The 27,464-nt window shown below is 41.6% G+C and overlaps 1 protein-coding gene across 9 annotated transcripts in view; it reads right to left on the bottom strand.

The window, feature by feature from the left end:
• The window catches only part of csmd3b (CUB and Sushi multiple domains 3b), a 938,142-nt gene that overhangs the window by 429,033 nt on the left and 481,645 nt on the right, over positions 1 to 27,464 (bottom strand). For all 9 annotated transcript variants that reach the window (XM_035430384.1, XM_035430386.1, XM_035430391.1 and 6 more), the window contains 4 exons: positions 23,499 to 23,701; positions 21,784 to 21,975; positions 17,259 to 17,397; positions 14,791 to 14,978 (listed from right to left, as the gene is read on the bottom strand). In XM_035430384.1, the coding sequence (XP_035286275.1) occupies positions 14,791 to 14,978; positions 17,259 to 17,397; positions 21,784 to 21,975; positions 23,499 to 23,701 (722 nt within the window). The remainder of the gene's footprint in view (positions 1 to 14,790; positions 14,979 to 17,258; positions 17,398 to 21,783; positions 21,976 to 23,498; positions 23,702 to 27,464) is intronic.

The following is a 27,464-nucleotide window of genomic DNA, read 5'->3' as shown; positions in this document are numbered from 1 at the left end:
GGACACCTTAGTGACATCATCACCCTGTGCCAAGAATCTTGGAGTGGTGATGGACAACAGGCTGTCCCTCTCCAAGAACATCGCAGCAGTAAGCCGGGCATGTAGATTTTTCCTGTATAACATCCGCAGAATCCGCCCCTTTCTCACCACCTACTCAACCCAGCTCCTGGTCCAAGCAATGGTTCTATCCCGCCTGGACTACTGCAGCTCTCTTCTGGCTGGACTACCGGCATCTGCCACCAGACCCCTGCAACTCATTCAGAATGCTGCGGCTCGTCTGGTCTTCAACCTCCCCAGACACTCCCACGTCACTCCCCTGCTCACTACCCTCCACTGGCTGCCTGTTATAGCTCGCATCAAATTTAAAACATTGGTCCTAGCATACCAGGCAGTCAAGGGATCAGCCCCAGCATACCTCCACAAGATATTCAAACCCTACATGCCAGCCAGATCCCTCCGTTCTGCTACCTCAGGACGCCTAGCACCTCCCCCTCTTCGCACCTGCACTTCCAGAACACGTCTCCTGTCTGTTCTGGCCCCACGATGGTGGAATGACCTCCCTGTGGAGGTCAGAACAGCTGAGACACTGACCCATTTCAAACGACGACTGAAGACTCACCTCTTCAGGCTGCACCTCTCCCCATCCCTCCCTACCCCCCTGTAAATGACTGTAAGCTTAGGGTTGTAACAGTCACTACTGTTTCGTAGGTGACTTAGGTGCATTAACTGTCTTAACTACTGCTTGTATTTTTTCCATAGATTGCGTTGTTGCCGTTCTCGTTGTGTTAGTGTTAATCAGTTTAACCTTCAGGGTCCAAGTTGAACTATGCGGTTGTTCCCTGCACTTGGACCGGTACTTCTCTCTAGGGGTTTCGTCATACTTGTTCCTGGTTATGGTTATACACTTTGTTGTACGTCGCTCTGGATAAGAGCGTCTGCCAAATGCCTGTAATGTAATGTAATGTAATGTACTTAATAGTTTTACACTGTCAGATTAGGCTACTCTGTCTGTATAAACTGGCTACAACCTACCGTAGCAGATGTGATGGATGGGAGGGACAACAGAGAAAAAAAAGATAGCTACTTCGACACTGTTTATGTTTGCTATTTCAGCAGGTTAACACACTTCTGCCAAGCTGAACAATCATTCCTCTGATTGGCTGTCATTCCCTACATTCACTCATAATCTCACGATGCGATTCAATTATTATTATTATTTAAAAAAAATACAAATTCATATATTATTTCATTATGGCAGTCTTTCCTATTCTGTATGTTATCAAAAAAGGGCAGTGTGTTTTAAACCCACCCCACCCCACAGACAGTTGTTGCGACATGCACTTGCTTTGATTTTATTATGTTTATAAAATCCATGTTCATATGGAAATATGTTTTGACTGTTCTTTGTGAATAAAATCACATTGGTCAGTTTTGACCAGAAACACAATATATGTCATTATGTGGTAACCTACTGTTTTGAAACCACCATTTGAAATAGTGCTTTCAAAACAGTATCCTGGCTTAACTGATCATATAATAATAATATAATACAAATTTTAAAGCTTATTTTTGTTCTTTTTTAAGAAGTAAATTAGGATAGTATTTCTTTAACATCAGGATCTTTGTTTACATTGGAAAGAACAAGCGTGGCTACAAACTGTGTTGTTGAACTTGTTGAAGTTTTGACCTCTTGAACATCCGCAAAAAACTTGCGCGAGCTTGCTGCTGTTACAGTGGACTTGTGCTAAGCTTCTGTAATTCATCCATGGGTGCTACGCACGCAGTTTAGCTAACGTTAGTTACTCTTATACATGATGGCAAAACGCCCAAAATCCACGGAACATTTATTTATAAAAAAACAAAACAAAAAGGTGAAACCGGGAACCCCCGCCGGTGATGCAATAGCAGCTGTTGTCAGTAACGTTACATCTACTTCAGTCCAAAAATTAGCAACAATACAACGCCATCGTCAATGCTACTTCAAGCACAGAGGATAGCAGCACAGCCAACGTTAGCTGCAATGATTCTGCAGACTACCATGACAGACACGCATCTCAAACCAGGCAATCCTTCAGATTGAAAAGGCCCATATACGATCAACATCAAAAGTAATTAAAAAGTATGCAGCAACCAAGAAGGAAACTCCAGTTTACCATCTAATGGTGGTTTGGATGTTTTGTTATTCCTTGGCTTTGAGTTTCTATTTAGTCATATTTTAGACCTGCGATACTATTGTACATGGTTGTACAATGTTGTATGGAGCCTCCTACAGTACAGCCTCCGACCCTTTACTGCGCTGTTATGCTGATATTTTTTATCGTGATGATCTGACTTCAGACTTGGCCACCCCTGACTGATTTTGCTAAAATCGCCTATGGTTACAGACACTGTATGCAGTGAGCTAGCTATCTAGCTAAATCACCAGTAGCCTACACATCTCTGATTGATTGACCATCAGTGTAGTCGATGTTCTTCCCCTGTGGTTCATATTGCTAATGCGTGAGCTAACCACGGACAGCCTACCTAGCTCACTGGCAAGCTGATATGCTAGCTAAGCATATTCGTTTTGCTGAGAAACATAAATTGAAGATAACTGAACATAATTGTATTATTAATGTCATACATATAAGGTGATTACATGACACAGTACAGTCACAGATGGAAATTAAACTCCGTAAACATTTGATAATATATTTTAAAACATAACGGCAGACAGTCAGCTAGCCTCAAGTTCGTTCTGCAATCGTTCGTTCAGGTTGATGGGCTTTTCCGCACCGGACTGTCAATCACATTGTAAAAATCACAGAACCGCTTAACTCTATGGTTTTGGTTCCAAATCGACAACATGGCCGCGCCCGCCATTGAGCTTCAAAATGGGTTTTAGAGACCCACGGAGAATCAATGGGTGACACTCACAGTAGCTTTGTCCATATTATTTACAGTCTCTGCCACAAACGCACGTCACAAACATTTTCATGTAAGCAATCAGTAAATTGGCTATCGTTCTCATCCACCTGCCTCATTTGAGTTATTATTGTACTTTAATTTTTGTGCACAGCATTATAGCACTCCTGGCTGAGTGTGCTGGCTCCAGATGTCAGAAGGCACGGTTTCAGGGTTTCATCTTTAGGGTGAAAAAATTCAGCTTGCAGTTAGATTTAATTATAATTATAAGCCTACGTTGTAATATAAATAATCACTTTGATTATTTATTTTACTTAAACTATTCCATCTCCTACATAACCTATACTTCATAGTAACTTTAGGCGTTTCTCTATTTGTAATATTCAAATTAATCCTACCCACCGTCACCTTGAAGCCATACATCAGTAATGTCATCTGTGATGAAGTGAAGACAAAAATCACAGTTGCACAATAGCTCAAATTGTGTGTTCCTAAGTGATTTAACCACAGCATCTAACAACCTATTGTCACTGGCATCACACATAACTTGTATGTGTATCGAGTGGTACCCTTTCATACACACAAGTGTGTTCGTTTTCAGTTGGTGCCCTGATGGGAATTTGTAAACCATCAATTGCAACAAGGACTTTTTGGAGACCGAAGTGCAAGTTTCAGACCTTGATGCCTGTGTTGGGGCTGTATGAAATCAGTATTTAAAATATGTTGTTGCTTTACAGACACATCTGGCTGGAGGGATAGCTTATTCCATTGCATTGTCTGACAACCCAGATAAAGCTGTCATTTGCAAGGAAGCTGTAGGTTGTTTAGAGCTGACAACCCTTACAAATTTAGAAAAATATGCCTGAAGTAAACCCTCTGAACTAAATCCCTGAGAGTGTAGGCTACTTAAAGCTCACTTTCTTTTTACTTTCCAGAATTAAATGGTTTTTTAAATAATTAAAATATACCACTTTTGGATGCAGATGTTAGAATAAATAGTATAGGCTATGTATTCCAGGAAATTAATCTTATACCTGTCAATCCTGTCACTGCCAGACATTGAGATATACCAGAACTGGAGACAGCTTCCGCTTACCGGTTCCATGGATTCCTATAGGAGCTGCTCAATGGGGCATGAAGCCAATCTTTGTCTGACTATTTAGTTTGACTATGGGCTCCTGGCATCAGTGTGTGCGCACTGGGTATCTAAACATGAAGGATCACAGTAAATGCAGAGCAATGACGTTAACCCACAGGGGTGTGCTCCGAAAAAGCTTTCAAATACTCTGATGAGCTGTGACTTTCATGGCTAGCAACAGGATTTTATGGAAGAAAACAAGTGATTAATTGTGACAAGGCCATTTCTAATGTGGTTTCTAACATTAACATTAAAGTAATAAATTAGGCAGTCAATGTTTTCGTAGAAGAATTCGGAAAATCTTGACTGTACATTACATTAGCTAGTTAACTATATATGTAGTCCCTACTTTTGGAAAAGCTAGCTGGTACGCAAGCTAGCAAGACTGAAATGCACTGAGAAGTTGTGGTTTGCTAGCTAACTCAATAATTATTATGTTTCACAAGCTAGCTATCGAGCCGTCTAACTAACTAACCCCAGCCAGCTAGCCAGAGAGTAGAACAGTTGTAATGTAGCTTGCTAACGTTTCCGAACAATACAATACAAATTTAGTGGCACTCGACTGTAAAGTATTATATCTAGCTAGCAGGGTAGCCACAAATTCTCACTGGTTGAAATCCCACAGTCAAGTGTGCACTTTCCATTCTGTGTCATGGTAGCTTTCTGCAACTAGCTACTGCTGTTTAAAGTACATAGACAAGTGACTTCCATAATAAATAAAAATGTGGTCGGTAACTCGGTAATTTGATTGTAGTACGGATGCTCCCTATGGTTCCTCGCTATTCCTAGCCAATTTTACCCTGATCTCAAGCAAAATGCATTGTGAAAAGCATTTTCAGACAGGAATAGCTAATATAATTCACTTGATTTATCTGCTTGCTCTGTCTTGAATGCCTGCATGAGAGAAAGCAAAAGACTTCATCAATATCAAGTTTTATTTTTTATTCAAATGGAAACATGTAATGTGCTTTATATTTTTGGCTATGTATATAAAGAATGTATAGTAATAAAATAAGAGCTTGTCACCACCTGACATATTGGCTAGTTTGCATTGTTTAAGGGAAAAAGTATAATATGGGCAAAGACAACCTTTTGATACGATTTTTTGTACTGTAATGTTGTCAGTCATACTATCCTGAACTCTGGTACTGACATAGCTAATCTAAGCAGTACAAGGTAAAAAATTATTCAAAATGTTATTGTCTAGTGCTTATAAATGTGCCCCTTCATTTAAAAACCATCCCAGTCAATTGTGCTTTATATTTGTGTGTTTTCTATCATGAAATAAATGCTAAGAGATGGCAAATCCACTGAAAAAATTATCATTTGTATCCTTGAGTAGTAGTATGATGAGTAGTAGCCTACAATTAAAAGGGGACTGCGAAGTGACTTCAATTATAGCGGTATTGTACAAACTCCCGTAGCCACTGACGTGATGGTCGGTCTATTACAGCAGTGATTCTCAAACTAGGTCTTGGGGGCCCCTGTGTATGCTAGTTTTCCTTCCAACCACAACTGCAATCCCAGAATTTTAGCAACCTGTAATTTTTCTTGATTAGGTGCCAGAGTGGGTATCGGCTTTTGTTTCAACCAAGCAATAACACACCTGATTCTACTAATCAAGATGCTTAGCAAAGACTCTAGTGGTTAATTAGTAAAACCAGGTGTGTTACTGCTTGGTTGAAACAAAAGCCGACACCAACACTGTCCTTTTTGAATAAGATTGGGGACCCCTGCTCTAAAACATGAAAGCACCTAATCAAGAAAAATTAACAGCTTGTTAAAATTCACGATTGCAATTGTGGTTGGAATAAAAACCAGAATACACATGGGCCCCCAGGACGAGAACCACTGTATTACAGAACACAGGCAAATTTTTGTGCTTTCTTAGCCAAGAAATAATAAATAAATGGATAAAACACAAAAATTACATAAACTCTTGATAAATTAGGCTTATATATTTTATATTCATACAATTGTCGTCTTTGTAATTAACATGTTTATCATCTTCAACGTGACCACTTCACATTAATCGGCACAATAGCATCGTCTTAAAAAGAATTTAATTTAAGAAATTAAATATAGCTATTCAAATTTTTTTCAAATTCAAATTTAAATTTATATTTATGTTGGCCTACTTGTTTTTCATATGTGATTACTCGTTTTCATCATTAACACTATCATCATGCAAAGACAGAAATACTACAACTAATAACATTTTTCATGATAGTAGTGTAACAATGTTTAACTATACACAGGAGCTTGGAGCCTTTTGACTCCCTGACCACGGGACAGGGTGGGTGGGGCTACACAGATAAAAGCAGGGTAGAGGTAATATTACTGCAGGAATATTGCAAAAGCTCTGATACGCTTGTCATCTTACGTTTAAAACTATATTTTTACTCTGAATTTGACATTTAGGGCTGTACTTTCAAGCCGGCACATGGTGTGCTGCGAGCTGTCGCACTGGTGAAATGGTATTTTTGTCATAGTTTTTGACACACCTGAGCTGGCTGTTTGGTAATCTCCTGACTCGCCGTGTACTAAAGTAGGAGGAGAGTCACTGCTGGGGGTGTGTCAGTAAAAATAAATAAAACGCAGCCCATCATCGGGCGGATTGCAGAAAAGTGCCAAACTCTCTGTGCTGTATAGGTATGGGGCATGCCACCCTGCCAAGGCTTAACTTGCCATCCCAATTAGGATATGTTAATGGTGCTTCATCCCCAGTATACAAATGTCTTTGTGAGACTACATGTAGATTCTTGGGATAATGGATCCTGTAATCTTGATTTCTTTTCAATTATTCATATGACAGATATTGACAGATACGTACCCAGATGGCCAAATATTTGACTTGGTGTAGCAGAGGCATTCAGTTGTAAGAATTTAATGTGTTATTATTCTCCTATTTTTTTGAGGACCGTCAACAAAATCAGATGGCAATCAAATAATTTGACTTCTTATTAAATATATGCCAACCAGCCAAGCTACACCATGGCGGGGCATGCCCCATACCTATACAGCACCGAGAGTTTGGCACAGAAATAACCGCAACAGCCACAGACTCTCAGCCCTTGTCCACACAATAAATCCCCAAACTATGAGGATTTTGCATTTTCTTCTTCTTCTTCTTCTTCTTCTTCTTCTTCTTCTTCTTCTTCTTCTTCTTCTTCTTCTTCTTCTTCTTCTTCTTCTTCTTCTTCTTCTTCTTCTTCTTCTTCTTCTTCTTCTTCTTCTTCTTCTTCTTCTTCTTCTTCTTCTTCTTCTTCTTCTTCTTCTTCTTCTTCTTCTTCTTCTTCTTCTTCTTCTTCTTCTTCTTCTTCTTCTTCCCAGAAATGCTCTGACCCCACAACAAATATGTCCCCCCCATTAGTAATTTTACGTATACCTGTCATGGTTCTGTCTTTTTGTTTTTATTTTTTCCTTTTTGGGCTGCCAGTTGACTTCTCAGTTTTTGTATTTCTGTTCATTCCCTCATGGGTTTCCTGTGTTAATTGTATTATTGTTTTCCATTATTTGTCTCCTTATTTAATCATCGTCCCCACCTTCACTCTCGTTTGATTATGTATTGAGTTCACCTGTGTCTTGTCTATTTAAGTTCTTTGTCCCCTTGACTCGGGTGCTGGTTCCTTGTGTGTGTTTCTGACTGCGTTTCATGTGTGTTTCCATCTGCCTGTGTTTTGGACCTGCTTGTGTTTCTGCCTGCTTGTTTTCTGCCCTGCCTGTATTCTGCCTGCCTGTTTGTTCACTGTTTCTGTCCTCATTTGTTTTCTTGTGTCAAATTTTTTTTCTAGTGTTTAAGTGTTTGGTTTTGCCCGTCATGGCCCCTTTTTGGTTCCCTGTTTTGTTTATTGTTTATTGTAAAGTCTTTGTTTAAACTTTCCTTTTGAGTTCCTGTGTTTTTTCCACTCCGCGTCTGGGTCCTACCCTCCCGTACGTGACAGAAGGAACCAGCCAGTGTTTTTTTTCTTTCTTTTTTCTCCCCCTTTCCCTGTGTTTTTTGGGTTTTTTATGCCACCGATGTGGAGTGACCCCGAGGACTCGCCGCCTAGCGACTGGGAGCTTGAGCCGGTGTTCGCCCTTGAGCCTCCCACAGCCCCGGGCGGGCGGTCACGGAGGCGTGGTGGTCGGGCTGCCTCCTGGTCTGCCAGACCTTCAGCCGCTCAGCGAGCGGATCCCTGGCCTGCTTCTTTTGAGGGGTCCCGGCTGGTAATTTTTCCAGGGCCTGGCCCACGGGGGTCCCGCCGGTCCTGTCTGGCTGCCCAGCTGGGTTCCCTGCGGCTGGGGTCTGTGTTCCTGTCCCCTGACCAGCCCAGACTGCAGGGGGTCTGCCTGCTCCGCCCCGCACCCAGGAGAAGCCTTCTGCTCTGCCTCACGTCCGCAGGAGCTGCCTGTCCGGCCCGCTGTCCCGCAGGAGTCACCTCCGCCTGCTGTGCCCAGTCTCCCGCAGGGGCCGTCTCCGCCTGCTGTGCCCAGTCTCCCGCAGGGGCCGTCTCCGCCTGCTGTGCCCAGTCTCCCGCAGGGGCCGTCTCCGCCTGCTGTGCCCAGTCTCCCGCAGGGGCCGTCTCCGCCTGCTGTGCCCAGTCTCCCGCAGGGGCCGTCTCCGCCTGCTCTGCCCAGTCTCCCGCAGGGGCCGTCTCCGCCTGCTCTGCCCAGTCTCCCGCAGGGGCCGTCTCCGCCTGCTCTGCCCAGTCTCCCGCAGGGGCCGTCTCCGCCTGCTCTGCCCAGTCTCCCGCAGGGGCCGTCTCCGCCTGCTCTGCCCAGTCTCCCGCAGGGGCCGTCTCCGCCTGCTCTGCCCAGTCTCCCGCAGGGGCCGTCTCCGCCTGCTCTGCCCAGTCTCCCGCAGGGGCCGTCTCCACCTGCTCTGCCCAGTCTCCCGCAGGGGCCGTCTCCGCCTGCTCTGCCCAGTCTCCCGCAGGGACCTCCGCCTCCTGCTCTGCCCAGTCTCCCGCAGGGGCCGTCTCCGCCTGCTCTGCCCAGTCTCCCGCAGGGACCTCCGCCTCCTGCTCTGCCCAGTCTCCCGCAGGGGCCGCCAATGCCTGCCCAGCTCACTGTCCCGCAAGTAAAGCCTCCTGCCCCACCCTGTGCCCAGGAGAGGCCTGCTGCTTCGCCCAGCTCCCCGGAGGGGCCTGCTGCTTCGCCCAGCTCCCCGGATGGGCCGCCTGCTCTGCCTGTTGTCCTGCAGGGTCCGTCTGCTACGCCTGTTGTCCCACAGGGGCCGCCTGCTACGCCCAGTCTTCAGCAGGGGCCGCTTTCCTCGCCCCCTAGTGCTCCTGAGCCATCGATGCCCTGGCCCAGGGCCCAGAGACCTCGCCATCCAGCTGCCCTGGAGCATTCCCGCGGCCATGTCCTGGGGGGTCTTTTCCTTTGGGGATGGGGCCTGTCCGTTCCCCTAACTGTTCACCTGCCCCCTTATCTTTTTGTCTGCCTGTCTGCATGTCTGCCCAAGTGTTTGTCAGCCAGTGTGTTGGCCTGTCTGTCTGCCCCCCTGGCCGTCGGCCCATTGGCCAGTGTGTACTCGCCTGTCTACCTGTCTGTCTGTTTGTCAATCTGCCTGTTTATTGTCCTGTCTGCCCATCTGTCAGTCATTGTGCCTGTTTTTGGGTTCCCTCCTCTCCTTTCCTGTCTGTCTGTCCCTTTGTGTGTCCATTGGTCTAGCCGTGAGCCTCCCCGCCTGCTTGTCACTCTGTCTGTCCCATTAAGTCTCCCTGTCTTGTCATAGGTCCGTGTCTGTCCGTTCCGTGTTTTTTGTCCAGTCTAGTCTCTGTGTTGAGTCTGGTGTCTGTGAGTCAGGTGTCTTTGAGTCTGGTTTCTGTTTTTGTTCAGTTTAGTGTTCTGTCCGCGTTCAGGTCTGTGTCCTGTCTCCGTCAGTCTGTTCCTTGTACCCAGTTTCTTGTGTCCAGTCTCGTTCCTGCCTTGTCTAGTCCAGTCTTGCCCCTGTCTACTCTATCCCGACCCTGTCTAGTCCTGTCCTGTTTCCCTGTCTGTGTCTTAGTCCGTTCCCTGTCTGTGTCTCAGTCCGTTTCAGTGTTGTCTGTGAGTCCAGTCCAGCTCCTGTCCTGTCTAGTCCAGTCCTGTTCCGTTCCGCCCGGTTCCCCTCCTGTGCCCGGCCCCGTCTGGCTTCCGTTCCTATGCCCGGACACTGTCCGAATTCCGTTCCTGTGTCCGGATCCCGTCCTGCCTCCAGTCCGGACCTTGTCCTGTCCTGCCTCCAGTCCGGACCCTGTCCCGTCCTGCTTCCTGTTTCTGTCTGGTCCAGTCCCGAGTCCTGTTTCTGTTTCTGTCCGGTCCGGTCCCGAGTCCTGTTTCTGTCCGGTCCGGTCCCGAGTCCTGTTTCTGTCCCGGTCCGGTCCCGAGTCCTGTTTCTGTTTCTGTCCCGGTCCGGTCCCGAGTCCTGTTTCTGTTTCTGTCCCGGTCTGGTCCCGAGTCCTGTTCTGTCTAGTCCGTAGTTCCCTCCTTCTGTTTTCACCCCCTCCCAGGGTTGGGAGTCGGTCTTCTGGGGACGTCTGGAGCCGTCCCTTGAGGGGGGGTACTTTCATGGTTCTGTCTTTGTTTCTATTTTTTCCTTTTTGGGCCACCAATTGGCGGCACTTCTCAGTTTTTGTATTTCTGTTAATTCCCTCATTGGTTTGTTAATTGTATTATTGCTTTCCATTATTTGTCTCGTTATTTAATCATCGTCCTCACCTGCCTCTCGTTATCCCTTCCCTCTCGTTTGATTATGTATTGAGTTCACCTATGTCTTGTCTAAGTTCTTTGTCTCCTTAACTTGGGTGCTGGTTCCTTTTGTGTGTTTCTGACTGCGTTTCATGTGTGTTTCTGCCTGCCTGTGTTTTGGACCTGCTTGTGTTTCTGCCTGCTTGCTTTCTGCCCTGCCTGTATTCTGCCTGTTTGTTCACTGTTTCTGTCCTTGTCATTTGTTTTCTTGTGTCAAGTTTTTTTTCTAGTGTTTAAGTGTTTAGTTTTACCCGTCGTGGCCTCTTTTTGGTTCCATGTTTTGTTTGTTTGTTGTAAAGTCTTTGTTTAAATTTTCCTTTTGAGTTCCTATGTTTTTTCCACTCCGCGTCTGGGTCCTACCGTCCCGTACATGACAACACCAGCCAATCCTTCACCAACACCAGTCAATCAAAATGTCACATACACATGCAAATATGGACATATATTTTTACCCAAGAAAATTGCCAGTCGCTACAGCTTGTCAGTGTGTGGTTCAGTGGTAACGTCACAATCTACAGATCGTTGAGTCACAGGTTCATATCCCACCTGAAGCAAATTTCTTGTAAATAGCGAGCAAATAAGCATGTATATTTACAGGCATTTAGCAGACACTCTTATCCAGAGCGACTTATACTGTATCCAATTATACAGTTGGATATACACAGGAGCAATGCAGGTTAAGTACCATGCTCAAGGGTACAATGGCAGTGTCCTACCGGGCAATCAAACCTGCGACCTTTAGGCTACAAGACCAACTCCTTAGCCATTATACTACACTGCCGCCATCTACTCAATTATTTAATCTATTATTTCTCAACTATTGCTTTTGCACCACATCTACCCATCTTTCACCAAATGTATAGACTGCATTATGACATACCATCTACACCAGTGGTCTCCAACCCTGGTCCTGGAGAGCTACAGGGTCTGCTGGTTTTTGTTTTCACCTTAAAATCAGCATGCAATTGAGACCCAAGTCACCAGGTGAGTTGAGTTAACTGTGTAATCAACTGCTCTAATTGATTCATGAAGTGCAGAGTCACTATGAAAACCAGCAGACCCTGTAGCTCTCCAGGACTAGGGTTGGAGACCACTGATCTACACGTTCAGTTCACTGGCTACAATAGAGCCAGGCCATATGGATACAGCTGGAGCTCAGCTGTGCTTACTGACCTGTCTTCTTTAAAACCATGAACACATTTCACCTACAAGCATTGTTTCTCCTGATTAATTTTTCCTGTTGAACTCAATGGAAAAAATATTCATGAGAAACAATGCTTGTCTACTGCATATCTGGCAGCAGCACGGTGGTTTGAGGCTCATTTGATACCTTGGACCGTTGATGACTTAAAGCCATTTAGCCAACAAATGTGTTCCATACTGTATCAGCATAATTTACAGCTGAATCTAGTCCCACCCCCCAATTCCCATGGAGATCCATTCAAATGCAGAGTTTTTGTATCGCTTGTAGGACAACCTGAAAATAAGATCATGTCATGCAAATGATATGCAGCCAAATACAAAACATGACTCTTTTATTTGACATTATGTTAATTTGTTAACTGTATAAGTGAATTTCCCTGTTTCTAGCTTTTCCCCAAACAGTTCACTGCAGCAAAAGTAAACGAGCAAATGGTGGCACAGGAGGTCTCAGGAGTGCATTTGTTTAATTCTTTTCTGACCAATGATTTGTTGTTAAGACCATTAAAAGCTTAATATTTTGCCATTTTGGGCTTGGCCAATTTTTTTTGCCCAGGAGTGTACATTTCTTCAATTGGCTACTGTAGAAAACATTCTTATCAGCAAACACCACATTTCTACATTCATGTTACCTTGCCCCGTTCTCTATCTACCCACATACGAAGAATTACTATGTACAGTATGAACTGTCTGCAACACCCCATTGAAACATTACATTTAAAAACATGATTCATTCATAATTATAACTACTAGTACTGAACGAGAGAAAAGTACATTTATACAACAGTTTCCCTGCGCAATTTCACACATTGCTGCAACAACTAATTAAATGAGTAACTAGTAATACCGTCTGTTTTTTATACCGTTCAATAAAGAAACTCATCTCACTCATGGTCACTTTATTTTCTTTGCGCTATAGTCTGCGATAGGGCCGAGCAATATATTGAAATTATATTGATATCGTGATATGAGACTACATATCGTCTGGGATTTTGTATATCGTAATATCGTGATATGGCATAAGTGTCTTTTCCTGGTTTTAAAGGCAGCATTACAGTAAAGTGATGTAATTTTCTGACCTTACCTGACTGTTCTAGCTGTTCTATTATTTGCCTTTACCCACTTAGTTATTACATAGGCATTACTGATGATTATTTATCAAATATCTCATTGTGTAATTTTGTGAAAGTACCAATAGTCATCCCCACAATATCATCACAATATCTACATTGAGGTATTTGGTCAAAAATATCATGATATTTGATTTTTTCCATATCGCCCAGCCCTAGTCTGCAATCATGTCAGACTTCACCTACATGCCCATTCTGCTAACAACATATTGTTTCAACTACTCAATTTCATCATTTGTCCTCATTTCTCTCATACTATGGTTATTTTCTAATATGTGTGTGCTGCTATTCTCCACTGTCAAGTGTTCCTTCCTGTTCTACTACTTCCAATTCTCACATAAGTTCAGTGATCTAGCAAAGCAAAACAGCATAGAGGAGTCCTACCTACAGCTAAGTGTAAAAAAATGCCTTATAAACCTTAGAAACACTGAAAGTGCATCTCAACGAAGTAACAGAAAACGGAGCAGGACAAAAGGGTACACAAGTTGCAACCTACAGAGCTCAAATTCTATGAGCTTGCTGATAATTTTGTTAATGAAGGCTCGTTGGATGGCCGTCAAATGACTGAGTACATATACTGGGGACATTTATGTTGATTTTCTAATGGTGCAAGCGTTTTATACTTACGTTACCGCATCCTTTGTCACAGCCATTGTTTTACATATATAGAAAAGCGAAATTGCTAAACGGTACACGTTCATCAGACTATACAAATTCACACAAGATCAGCCATAATCCACAACTGTTTCTTAAAGGGTTACTTCGCATTTTTACACGCAGGTCCACTGCGCTGTTCATCACGAATCATGTTGTCCACTTGGCCCCCCCAAAATCTCGCTCTGCCTCCCAATCAAACCAGTCTACATCCGGCACTGCCTACACTGTATGCATGTTTGCATGTATATGTACGCAAACTTCTCATCGTCTACATTTATATGCATTACTGTTCTCATTTTCTTATAACAAACACTTTGCAAAAAGAAATGATATCTCATAAAAAACACATAAAATGCCAAGTTACTCACACTGTCTATAACTCATTCATTTAAACTGGCAAAACCTAGGCCATTAAAAGTATTGATATCAAAATTACGCCATGTTACTGTACTACAAACAATATAGGCTACTTTCCTCACTGAAATGAAAGAAGCTGTATTCCAAAGCAATGCTACCCAATGTTTTCTGAATTGTTTCAAGTAACTTGGCTCTGTGTTTTTTAATCTTACCATCTTACAATGTCATTCAAAATTTGTGTTACATCAAAGTGTCAAATACCTCAAATTTCCTCAAGCAAGACATTTAAATGAATGTACAAAACTGCTGGTGAATACCTACAGAAAGCATATTCCTCCAAAAAACATACACCGATCAGCCACAACATTAAAACCACCTACCTAATATTGTGTAGGTCCCCCTCGTGCCTCCAAAACTATTGTTTGTAGTACAGCAACTTGGTACAGTAACTTGGTGCCATTTTGATATCAATACTAATGGCAGGCCTACATTTTGCCAGTTTAAATGAATGAGTTATAGACAGTGCTTTGTATGTGTAAGTAACTTGGCATTTTTGTATGTTGAAAACGTGTTTATGAGATATGGTATATACACAGATGATTTGAACTCAGAGCCTCTCTCGGCTCTTTAAATATTAGATGTTCTCTCAGATATGCTTCAGTTACAAGAGAAAAAATTCTTTCCTACCTTTGTATTCCAGGTGAAAGCCAGTGTAGCTCACAGATCCATCACTGCGAAAAGCTAAATGCATGGTGTTGGAACTGCTCTCAATTCTCTCTGGCAACTTGCTGTCTTGAAAGCTCCCGATGAGGTTGCTGTTGCTATCTGGCCCATCGTAGATGTACAGGAAGTCATAGTTGGGTTCAATGCTGAAACTAAAAAAGGGGGGGGGGCACAAGCCAAAGCATGCTGAATAAAAGTACTCCAAATAAAAGCAGTCTGTACCACATGGCGATGCGATTTGTAATGCACCAATCAGACTAATGGAATCTTTGTTGATAACTAAATCTGAGGGAGATTACAGCCATGTTTCCTAAAGATTCAACACATTATTTGCCCCACATAGCAAAAGTAACCAAGGTTGGCAGGGCTTTACAATCAGTCAATTATCTGCCTTCAACCTGAAATGATACAACTGCAATAATAATGCAATATTTGCAAAATGACTTCATATATTGTATGGTTGTGAAAAGGCATCCCCAATCCCCATTGATGTGAGATGGGGCGTGGTCGTTAGTAGGGTTGGGTCGGTTTCCAGTTTTGCCGGTCCGGACCGGTGTATGAGGTTAAACTGGTTTGATTTTATGCAAACCGACTGAACCGGCATTTGTCATTATGAGACGTTCTGGCAAATTAAAAAGTAGCCTACATCAACAACCTGTGCCGACGGGGCTCAATCCAACTTGTATTGCATTAGTAATACGCAATATGACAACGTGATTAACATAATATTGTTTGTTTATAAACGGAGCCACTAGTGACTGAGTGCAAAAAAAAACAAAAAAAAAAAACAAAAAAGATTGACAGGCCATGCGCAATTTAGTGCCGAGGCCGGCAACAAGGAGAACAAATTTCAGTAGACCAAGCAAAGGTGGGTGGGGCGGAAGACAATGCGCATGGCGCACGGTGTGTTGTTTACTAGAAAGTTCATGTATTTTTTGGTGTGACGAGAAGAGACATGGCAGAGTTAGTGTCAAAGAAAACGAAAACTGCGCCAATATGGAAACATTTTGGATTCAAAGCCGACGAAAGAGGTGCTGCTACACTCTCATTCATGGGCTCTCGTTCTGTCACGCCAATTTTGATCTGGGCTGCAAAAATGATTTGGGTAACGCAATGACATTCTAAAACAGTCATTATACCCATTGTGATATACTTAAAGTTTCGTTGAAGCGTCCATTGCTATGCCGACGCAGCCAGCCTTGCTACATTCTTTGGCGATAAAGGTTCTAAGACAACTCAGAAATTTCTCTGGTTTAATGGGTTATTATCCAGCCTGAAATGCGATTGTATTACTAAATGGCTATATATGTAATTTAACTTGCAATTAGTTAGCTATCTCCATGGATATGAATTAAATGTTTGAACAGAAAATAATAATAAATGTGATTTTATCTACGGAAATGGCTATACAAAAAGTTGTGGTTGCGATCGCCGTCGTAGACGTCAGAAGGAAACGTCACTGACAAAAATTTAAAAAGTTTGCTTTCTTTGCAGTGGTTTGGACTGGAAACTAGCTGTAAGAGCAGAATAAGCCCCCGAAGTGAAGCACAACAACACTGCCTACTGATCATAGATGATATCGCTGTGAGGTTGCTTTCCGTAGAGGATTTCAGCTGCATGCTCCCATATTCCTGAAAATGCTGCAGTGGTGGCTAGCTAGCTATAAGTACATACCGCTGCATGAGTGCTGTGTGCGATGTCGATCGCGACCATGACATTTATTTTGCCTTTTTGTATAGCCATTTCCGTGGTTAAAATCGCATTTATTATTATTATTATTTTCTGTTAAAAACATTTAATTTATATCCAGGGAGATTTGCAAGTTAGATGACATGCGTAGCCATTTACTAATACGATCGCATTTCAGGCTGGAAAATAACCCATTAAACCAGAGAAATTGCTGAGTTGTCTTAGTATCTTTATCGCAACAGAATGTATCGAAGCTGGCATAGCAAGGGACGCTGTAACAAAACATTAACTACGTCACAATGTGCGACACCTAGTGGTAAAATTCGGTATTACCAGTCAAGTCCGGTATTTGGCTTAATATCAAACTGATTTGAACATTTTTACATCGGCTCAACCCTAGTCTTTAGCATGACTGAAAAGATGATTGGTTTTTACATTGCTGTGGTTGTTATACATCCTATAAGGTTGTCTCTCATTATGTTGTGCATCAAATTTTTTAAACGAAGCTATATTTAACCACTTTTACAGTTATATCAAAAATTGCAATATAATTATTATGGAACTAGTTGTAGGTCTTGTAGTAATAATGTTGAATTTAGCTTGAATGTAACTGGATTAAATTGAACTGAATTGTTTTTAACTGAACTGCATGTAAAAGGATGTTTTACTATTTTATAACTGGATAATAGAGACAAAGAGGAATATACCAGTGAGCTACAGTGACAGTAACAAAGATGTGTTACCTGATGAAGGCTAGTGAGAGTACATAGTCAGAGTTGACAGCTATTAGCCAATCACAGTCCTTGCTGTGAGGGTAGGGATGTGGGTAGTTTGGAGACAGGATGAACCCAGAGGGCCCTGTCAGATTTCCACCGCAGGGAGCTGGGGATCAAAAACATACATCAGAAAAGCAACATTCAGACAGACAGGCAGGCAGAGAGACAGAAAGACACACACAAGGATGGGAGGTATACCATTCACAAGGCATATTCCATACCTATATAGCACCAATAAGTTGGCGCTTTTCAGGGTTTCTCACAGAAATAACTTTACTCTCACTTCTCGGAAATATTAACTTCTTATTTTTATTTAGTCCTAATCTTCTTAGTCAACTGAATTTTTCTGCCACCAATCCTGCAATTTCTAATTCCTCCTGTGATGCCTGCAAAATTAGGGTGATGAATGACGCACAAATTGATAACCCCCACACCCAAAGTCCCAAGTCTGCAGCAAGAACGACAAACACAAGCCTCAATCCAGTCATCCAGGCAGGAAGGCAAAATTAGGGAATTCACCCGTTATCCTTACTGTTTTGATCAAGGTGTCAATGGAAGCCCATCCATATTTCATGAGACAGCTTTGAAACAACAGGCTAATCAAGTGTGATGATGAGGAAGTGCAATAGGTGCTTTTTTATATCTATCCATCCCTCACCCTAGAGTCCCAGTATTTTCGGCAGCTGTAGAAAAGCAATGGCATTGTTCCCTTCCACACATTATTACATTACATCACATTTATTTGGCAGACACTTTTACAATACTCATTTTATACAGTTATTCATAGCCATGATCACATTAAGTCCAGTTCACACAGTGAACATTACTCTGACCTAACCTATGCTAGGTCATACTAGGAGGCATTACAGCATCAAGACAATGACACAAGGCACAATAAGTGCTGAATGGAGGTACATGTAACATGAGTGGCACAGGAGGTACATACTGTATATAGCATGAAACAGGGGAATTTAAGTGAAAGAAATGTTCTGCTGAGTGGTGATAGTTAGTTAGTCCAGGTATAGTCTGAAGTGATGCCCTCCAAGAAGCCCAGAAGTCTTCTGGCATCTTGCTCTGTTCTCCAGGTTGTCAAGCTTCTATCTCAAGTCAGAAATATCTTGTTCATAATTTTTCTTTAGATTCGTCTGTCTAGTGACATCCAAATTGCTGCCTTTCTGCCCACAGCCTGTGCTTCAGCCAGATTACCACGATAACAAATGGGAGCTGGTTTCGAAACATATGTACGCTAGGCTGCCATTCCCCTTTTTGTACATTTTAATTTAAATAGAGGCAGCAGGTGTGGTCAGGGATGATCAATGGTAGCACCTACTTCATTATGTATCTTCTAGGGTTGCTCTCTGATGGATAGGCTGTTCATACATATCGGCCGATATGCACATTATACGAGTTACGGGGTCCCTGTTCAGGACCAAATTGTAAGGAAAAATGTTAAGTCTTAAAGTCATAACTTGCAAGGTATGAGATACATCCCGAACTAATCCGACTGTTCCCATTTTTTTTTTGACATGTCAAAAATATTTGGGCACAGCCAACTTGTCATCTGATCTGGTTGGGAGCGTGTATTGTCTATGCTATCATCCAATCGGTTGTCACAATCTGAACCTCGTTAAGTGTGAGAGGGCATCTGAACTCCTGACGCCCTTTATAAGAAATCGTGTCGAGTGCATGAACATATCCATTCATGGAATGTCTAGAATTCTGAGAAACTGTGCCACTAACTGGCAGTTGTGGCAGCACCGCTACTGGCTTTCTGCAGAGCAATAAAGGCTGTTTTCCTGCTCTGGTAGAAGCAGCACAAGCCTACCTGTGTGTGCACCTTGCACAAGATTTGACAGTAAACGGCTGTTCAGAACAGTAACACATATGAGAAGAGAAGAGTATCTTCAAAAAAATGCAGAAATCCTTACTTTATGCTTATTTAGCCTATATAGGCTATGTACCTTAATGGAAGCATTTAAACCTAGCAGATGTTTATTCTTGTTCGTCATCTGTTAATCGCAGTGGTGACTGGTGAGCTGAAAATAGACGGGGTCCAAAACTTTAAACTGAACTCAACCTGTTCTCATTCATATTCCTTGATTAACACGCATCTCAAATATTACTGATCTGGATAATCAATTTCTATGTAAAACTAGCTAATGTAACATTTGCCAAAGTCCAAAGGTTTACATGTCCATAGGACTTGTTATTTGAGTGTCTTGTGACTTGTATTGTCATTTTTACCTAACTTACTAAACAAAACTAATAAGAAAGCTAATAGCTAAAGCCAAAGCCAAAGCTGTGCAAATAATATATATTGTTACTGAGTCAACCAGACAACTGACTGCATAATTGAGAAAGATTTCTTTTATTGTTGTTTGATTTTGATGATGGATGGATGCAAAGTATAGCTATCTAATTAATCTCTTAAATATAGGTTTACCTATGCTCTGTTTTATATCCCAAATAATGATCTATATTATTTTCTTCACAGCATGTGACTGGACACCTTGAATCAACTGCAATAGCGTTTGAAACAGTATGGCTGGGCTCTACAGTGCTCCCATTTTAGGAGTATTTGCTCTTAAATACAGATGTCCGCTAACTGGAAAAATTATTTAGGAGCACATCTACGAATTAGAATGCTTTTGTATTTCCCCGAAATTTTTCAACTTACAAGCACATGTGCTCCTTGAAAAAATGTCAGCGTATAACCCTGTATGGTCTTGTGCCAAGTCCCACTTGACAAAAATGACAATTATCTGCAACTTGAAGCTATACAGTGGGCCCATTAGTCCTCCAAGTTTCAGATGAAAATAAGTCTGTGGGCAAACAAGAGACAGCAGGCAGCCATTTTCCTCCAAGCATTCTTGTGCAAGGTATTATCTACCTACATGTTGATGTGGGCAATCAAAATTTAGGGGCCCTTCTTTACGTATTTTTTGTTATATTTCAATATAACAAATTACCATCGTCAATATTTTGAATTTACATGATGGTGGAACAGTCATGCAAAAAATGATTACAGGAAGTGGAAAAATGAAAGAAGATAAGGCTAGAATTACACTAGAAGTGGAGCAAAGATGTAATGGAGGCAGTATGGAGCCCACTTCCTTTTGGCACCCATGCTAGTGGATTACACAAGCCGTAGTCAGGCATGGAGTGAGCACGGAGAATGTACAAGATGTAGAGTAGCATACTATCAGCATCAAGTCTTATTCCAGAGCTTTGGAGCCCTCTATATTGCCATATTAAATTACATTACATCTATTAGGCAGACACTAAACTCTGTTCTGAATCTAGAGCGCATTTCTGTACTGCTATTTCTGGAAATAAACTTGTCTTCTTTGATGAATATTGGAGCTGTGCCTTTTTAAACACATACGCAGGAAGATTCATAAGAAATAGCGATGTATGCACAAGTTATGTGCAGCAGTGTCAGACATATTGCTAGCTGCATTCCCGGACCAGGGAGTGTACACACAGTTGCCACTTAATTAGGTACACCTATCTAGTACTGGTTAGGACCTCTCTAGAACAACCTGAATTATTTGTGCCATGGATTCAACAAGGTGCTGGAAATACTCCTAAGGGATTTTAGCCCATGCTGACTTAATAAAATTAACTAACGACTTTCATGTTTGGGTTCAAATTGACCCAGCAATGTAAACCTGCAGAAAATGATTGTAACTGAAAGTGTTACCCACGTTTCTTTCTCAGCTACTTTAGGCCTTTCTACTGACCAACTTAATAGCCCAGTAAATAAAACATAACTCCCCCCATCCTCCCCTTATACATCAAGTATTGATATTACAGGACTACTGAGAAATCATCATAAAATCTCTTTGACAAACCTAAAATGGAAAAAAATATGTTTTGGTGTTTTCAGAGCTTTATATTGATTTTAAGTGCTCATTTAAAAAAAAAAAAACATTTGGAAAGAAATACCTTTTATTACCAAGTATAGTAAGATTTATTATGTCCCGGGTCAATCTGACCCGAGGAAAAAACTAATAAATGTTGCATGAATTATGTTTGCCCCGCCCCCATGTTGCATGAACTATCAGAGCTCTCACAAAAACTACTGTATGTTTGCCACTCCCCCATGTTGTGTGAAATATCATAGCTCTCACACTACTACAGGTATAGTTCCCAGGAAAGCTGCAGGAAATGTCTAATGTTAGGGGTCTAAACAAAGAAATATTTTTTGAAGATCATAAAAATGAATGTGAAAGTGCCCTCATTATCAGCCAAAACAACAAAAACAAGATCTGAAGAGCTGTATAAAAAGTTTATATCTTCTCAGGTTTTATATAACTATTCAGCTAACTATTTAAGCTGAATAGTCAAATAACCCCAAACAACACCAATGCGTACACAATGTGTACAGGACATTGAAAAAATAAACATCTTAGCAAATTGTGCATATGCAGAGTATGCATCCTAAGCCGTTATGCTTCATTTTCTGCTCCACTCGGTTTGAAACACTCACCTATACAGACTGGAGGACTAGGCTGCCAGTAGTATCTGTTTTCCACTTGAATGCAGGTGATCTTCATCTCACCTTGCAGCTCATACCCTGGGTCACAGAGGAAGGAGACAGTGTCGCCAGGCTCTCTCCCATCTCCATTTCGAGTGCCATTCATAGGCACACCTGGATCCCTGCAGGCAGTTGCCACTGAGCCTGTGAATACACATTCTGATGAGTAAAAAGAAGCATTTCCCTCCACAGCCTGCTGGACAGTCACAATGCACAAGTGTCTACAGAAGCCTGTCTGCTTGCATCTGTCAGTATAGCCCACTTTCATAAAGTACACTGTAAGCCCTGATTTTGATTCTGATTGGTGTGTATGGAGTTACCGCAAACTAGGTAATTGTGCGCTGAAGAAGGTAGCTAATGTTAGACTTGTGCGATGCATGACAGAAAAAACTGAAGAAGTCACTTGTTCTGATCCGTTTATTGTGAAACGTACACTGTTAGGAATTTTTCTTGTTTTAACAGAAATGTTATTATATTATGAAAAGTACTTTTCTATTGGTGTCATATACAGCATGTTGCTGTAGATTTACCCTAGGTTTTCTGTGAATTTTTTATGGCTAATAAAATATTACAGCAAACACTCTTTACTGTAATCAGAAATACAGTAATATATCTTGCGTGAAAATCAGCTCACACTAACATTAACTGATTTTTATGATTAGACCACGGCCAGTTAAGGGTGAAATTAATCATCAGTTTTTAGTCTTTGAAAACAGAATTGTAGTGATGCAGTCTGCCCGAGTGGCTGCCTAATTGCTCCGCTAATTGTGAATTCATCTTTAGCGCAGTGGTTACTACAGCCGCCTCTCCTCCTGGAGACCTGGCTTCGAACCTTGCTAGACTCCTGCTGGCACATTGGTTTCAGAAGTGGAGGCGTACCCCTTATGGACAGGGTAGTGCCATACAGGTGTGGCAGCCTGTGACTAGCATGCGAGCATGCCTGAGGCTGCCTAACTGTTGCCAGCAAGTAACTGTACATAAATTACATAAGTAAGTACATAAATACATAAATTATTTATGTGAATTAATGACTTGGAGAAGTGTTTACTAATCCTAAGTACATACGACTTAACCAATTACGTTGCACCATATGTAAAAAATTAAGCGGTTTCAGGCAACAGCTTTCCACCCAATTTTCTAGTAAAATCAGCTAATCCAGGATTACAGTAGCTCTAATATTCCATTTAATTTGGTTCTTATGGGTTTGAAAACGTGCAATTCAACAAAGACATTATGCTTAAGTTTCATGTGTCTGTTCCAGTGAAAAACTACTAATAATGAATTAAAACACCACTCTAAACAGTGCAAAACAAAAACAAAGTCAAGTTCTAAAATGCAGAGTAATTACCTGAATATTTAACTTTTCCTCTTAACAAAAAATTAAGTGAAACATTTTGCTCTCACAGTGCTCTTGATTTGTATTGACTAGAAAAGCTATTGCTCTAAAAAAGAGGAATAAATATAAAATTTATTTTGATGCAAACTTAAAATAAAAAAATAAAAAGCTCAATTTTTCCCCCTAATTTACATGGTGTCTGCACTTTCAACCAAAATTTAGGTGTAGCAAACCACTCTAAAATCAGTGAGGTTATTTGGGGGCATCAGTGTGGTGTGTTTGCAGGAGATAATGAGAAGCTTTCCTTAAGTATGGTTGGCAAGGGACTCACTGGAGAACTCAATGGCGAAGCCAGACTTGCTGATGTAAAAATCGGTCTCAAACTGTATGGTCACCATGTTCAGCGTGCTGTGGATGCCTTCAGGGAGCAGTGATCCGCTCACTTCCCGCAAAGACATCTCATTCTCTGGTGGGCCATCCCACACTTTCAGAATGTCGTGGGATGCCTCGGTGTCAAATGCGAGGAATTGCAAGCTGGAAGGAATGCATTTAGGTTAATAATGATAAGCACCGAATAATTCAAGGCTACTCCCACATATCAAGATGGCTCTGGCTCAGCGACAGCCCACTTTAACTCTTTCACTTGGCCCGCACACAGAAATGAATGATGGGCTATGAGTGGCCCAGATCTGACTTCCAGATCCAGGCCATATTTTCAGCTATTTTTAAGTCAAATTTTGGCCAGACAAAACTTGCTATGTGGGCTGAGACAACAATTCAACTGAGCACATTTTTCTTCTAACGTGATTTGTTTGATATTGAAATTTAAACTGAAACTGAAACTTTTTCAGGGAAACAAAAAATCTTTAACCTGCTTAAATGTTTTTGTGAAACACTGAGTATTATGTCGCAACAGCTATACACAATACTATAACAATTTTACCAACATCTGTTGCTGCAATAACCCGAGTGAGCTACATCATAAAATTATATAGGGCCTTCGAAAGGTATTCAGACCCCTTCACTGTGTCCACATTTTGTTACGTTACAGCCTTATTATAAAATGGATTAAATACATTTTTATTCTCATCAATCTACACACCCCATTAATGACAAAGTGAAAACAGGTTTTTAGAATTTTTTGCAAATGTATTAAAAATCTCACTTACATAAGTATTCAGACCCTTTACTCACTTCTTTGTTGAGGCAGCTTTGGTAGCGATTACAGCCTAGAGTCTTCTTGGGTATGACGCTACAAGCTTGGCACACCTGTATTTGGGGTATTTTTCCCATTCTTCTCTGCAGATCCTCTCAATCTCTGTCAGGTTTGATAGGGAGCATTGCTGCACAGCAATTTTCAGGTCTCTCCAGAGATGTTTGATCGGGTTCAAGTCCAGGTTGTGGCTGGGCCACTCAAGGACATTCACAGATTTGTCCCGAAGCCACTCCTGAATGGTCTTGGCTGTGTGCTTAGGGTCGTTGTCCTGTTAGAAGGTGAACCTTCGCCCCAGTCTGAGGTCCTAAACGCTCTGCCACAGGTTTTCATCAAGGATCTCTCTGTACTTTGCTCCATTCATCTTTCCCTCAATCCTGACTAGCCTTCCAGTTCCTGCCGCTGAAGAACATCCCCACAACATGATGCTGCCACCACCATGCTTCACCGCAGGGATGGTATTGGCCAGGTGATGAGCGGTGCCTGGTTTCCTCCACACATGATGATTGGCATTGTGGCCAAAGAGTTCAATCTTGGTTTCATCAGACCAGAGAATCTTGTTTCTCATAGTCTAAGAGTCTTTTAGCTGCCTTTTGGCAAACTCCAAGCGGGCTGTCATGAGCCTTTTACTGAGTAGTGGCTTCCGTCTGGCCACTCTACCATAAAGACCTGATTGGTGGAGTGCTCCCTGACCAAGGCCCTTCTCCCCCGATTGCTCACTTTGGCCGGGCGGCCAGCTCTCGGAAGAGTCCTGGTGGTTCCAAACTTCTTCCATTTAAAAATGATGGAGGTCACTGTGTCCATTGGGACTTTCAATGCTGCAGAATTTTTTTGTACCCTTCCCCAGATTTATACCTCGATACAATCTTGTCTCGGAGGTCTACGTACAATTCCTTCGACTTCATGGCTTGGTTTTTGCTCTGACATGCACTGTTAACTATGGGACCTTATATAGACAGGTGTGTGCCTTTCCAAATCATGTCAAATCAATTGAATTTGCCACAGGTGGACGCCAGTCAAGTTTTAGAAACATCTCAAGTATGATCAATGGAAACGGGATGCACCTGAGCTCAATTTTGAGTATCATAGCAAAGGGTCTGAATACTTACATAAATGTGATATTTCCGTCTTTTATTTTTAATGCATTTACAAAAATGTCTAAAAACCTGTTTTCACTTTGTAATTATGGAGTATTGTGTGTAGACTGTTGAGAATAAAAATGTATTTAATACATTTTAGAATAAGGCTGTAACGTAACAAAATGTGGAAAAAGTGATGGGGTTTGAATACTTTCCGAAGGTACAGTATTTATTATAAGCAGACACTCACAGCAATGCTAATTTTATGAACATTTTAAATAACCTACAAGGATCATAATTAATAAATGTCTCTGATATGCATGGATAATGCACCCATTGTCTGGAGTAATTAATAAAGCATTCCCCTTATCTCATCAGATGCTCACATTAACAAGCAGTACAATACTTAGAAGTATTATGCAAAAATGGCCCTGATATCATAATGTGCTCATTAGGCATCATAGGTTTGGTTTTGACAATGTAATTTTCTGATAAAGAGTGTGTCTCATTCTATGGGGATAGGGTGGGATAAAGCCAGCGCTCCTTGGAGGTTACTGCTCCTTGCTATGCAGACACCTGTAGGTTGCCAGGTAATCATCAAAAGCTGTGCCTCTCCCTCTTTGTCTCCTGTAGTATGCCATTTAGTTTGTACTGTGAAAAACAGTCATTGTGCTATGGTCAAATGTATTGGAGGAGTAACGTTCTCAACATGACAAAAAAAATGTTCTCTGCCCAAGACTGAACATGAAACAAAATTATAACAAGGGACGTGGGCAAGACACAAAAGAAATGAATGAAAGACGATACAGAGCCGCAGCCTTTTCTATTTCTTTAGTTTTTAGACCGAGAGGTTTAATTAATATGCTTGTAAACATCACTGGAAATTCACATATGAAATTCAACACATCCTGAAGTTGTGAATACACAAGTATAAGATCATAAAGTAGTGTATCAAATTTTTAATCACGTTTTTTATAACACTGCATTACATACGTGCATTGATTATAGCATCACAGGTGTGAGAGATATCACACCCAAAAACACTGTGCCTACAAGCCTGCATTCAAGACCATGTGGCACAGTCACAAATTGACACCCCCCAACCCACCACATTACTTTCGACAAAACTTATATAGGAGACAGACAACAGCGGTTTTAACAAATCATTGTTAGGCTGAGCCTTAATAAATGGCAATAACCACAAGGGGGCATGTGAGGGCTTCAGCTTAAACACCTGGCTGTTCTTGCAGAATTATAAGCATGATTTCATTTTCACGGACCAAACGTAATAGAATTTACCCTTAATTAAAGGAAAAATTTAATTCACATAAGACATAACTTACTAACTCAAGCATTAGTTATGTTTGTTTTATACAAAGAAATGCAAATATCACTCCTAGGTTACAGAAAACATGCAGGGGTTTACAGTGTTGGGGAAGCTACTTTGAAAGCATAGCTTTGCAAGCTACCAACTACTTCACACTGGAAAAAGCTGAACTGCAGCAAAGCTACCCTAGGGAGAAGTCTAGTTTGGTTAACTAAAGCTGCTCAGAAAAAGTAGTTCAAACTACTTTGTTAAAAAAAATGATCAAATTGACAATGTACATGTGATACGAAATTATAACAAAATATAATACAAAAAAGTCACATGCCAGCAAAAAATTCCACTCAATTGAGTTAATTGCAAAAAGTGCCCACTTGTTCAGAGGTCATACATAAACCAAAAAAATAAAATACCCCACTATTCATGGGAAAGTGCAAGGAATGTCAGCTTTGGTTTTGTATACAATGTCCATCAGTCAGACACCTGCCTTCCAGAAACTAGAGTCCAGGTGGGGTTATTGCACCAAGCAGGATTACTCAGTTAGCCAGGTAACTTATAATATAGAATAGCATGACATGTATAATGGTCCATAGAATCACCCTCTATATCACTAGATCAACTTTAAACAAAATTGTATGCTGTTACAATATTATCCTTAGGTGGCAAAAGAACAGCAAGCCA

The sequence above is a fragment of the Anguilla anguilla genome, chromosome 8 (assembly GCF_013347855.1).
Source record: "Anguilla anguilla isolate fAngAng1 chromosome 8, fAngAng1.pri, whole genome shotgun sequence".
Classification (NCBI taxonomy): Eukaryota; Metazoa; Chordata; class Actinopteri; order Anguilliformes; family Anguillidae; genus Anguilla; species Anguilla anguilla.
The sequence above is the reverse complement of the archived record's forward strand: the minus strand, read 5'-3'. Positions and strand labels throughout refer to the sequence as shown.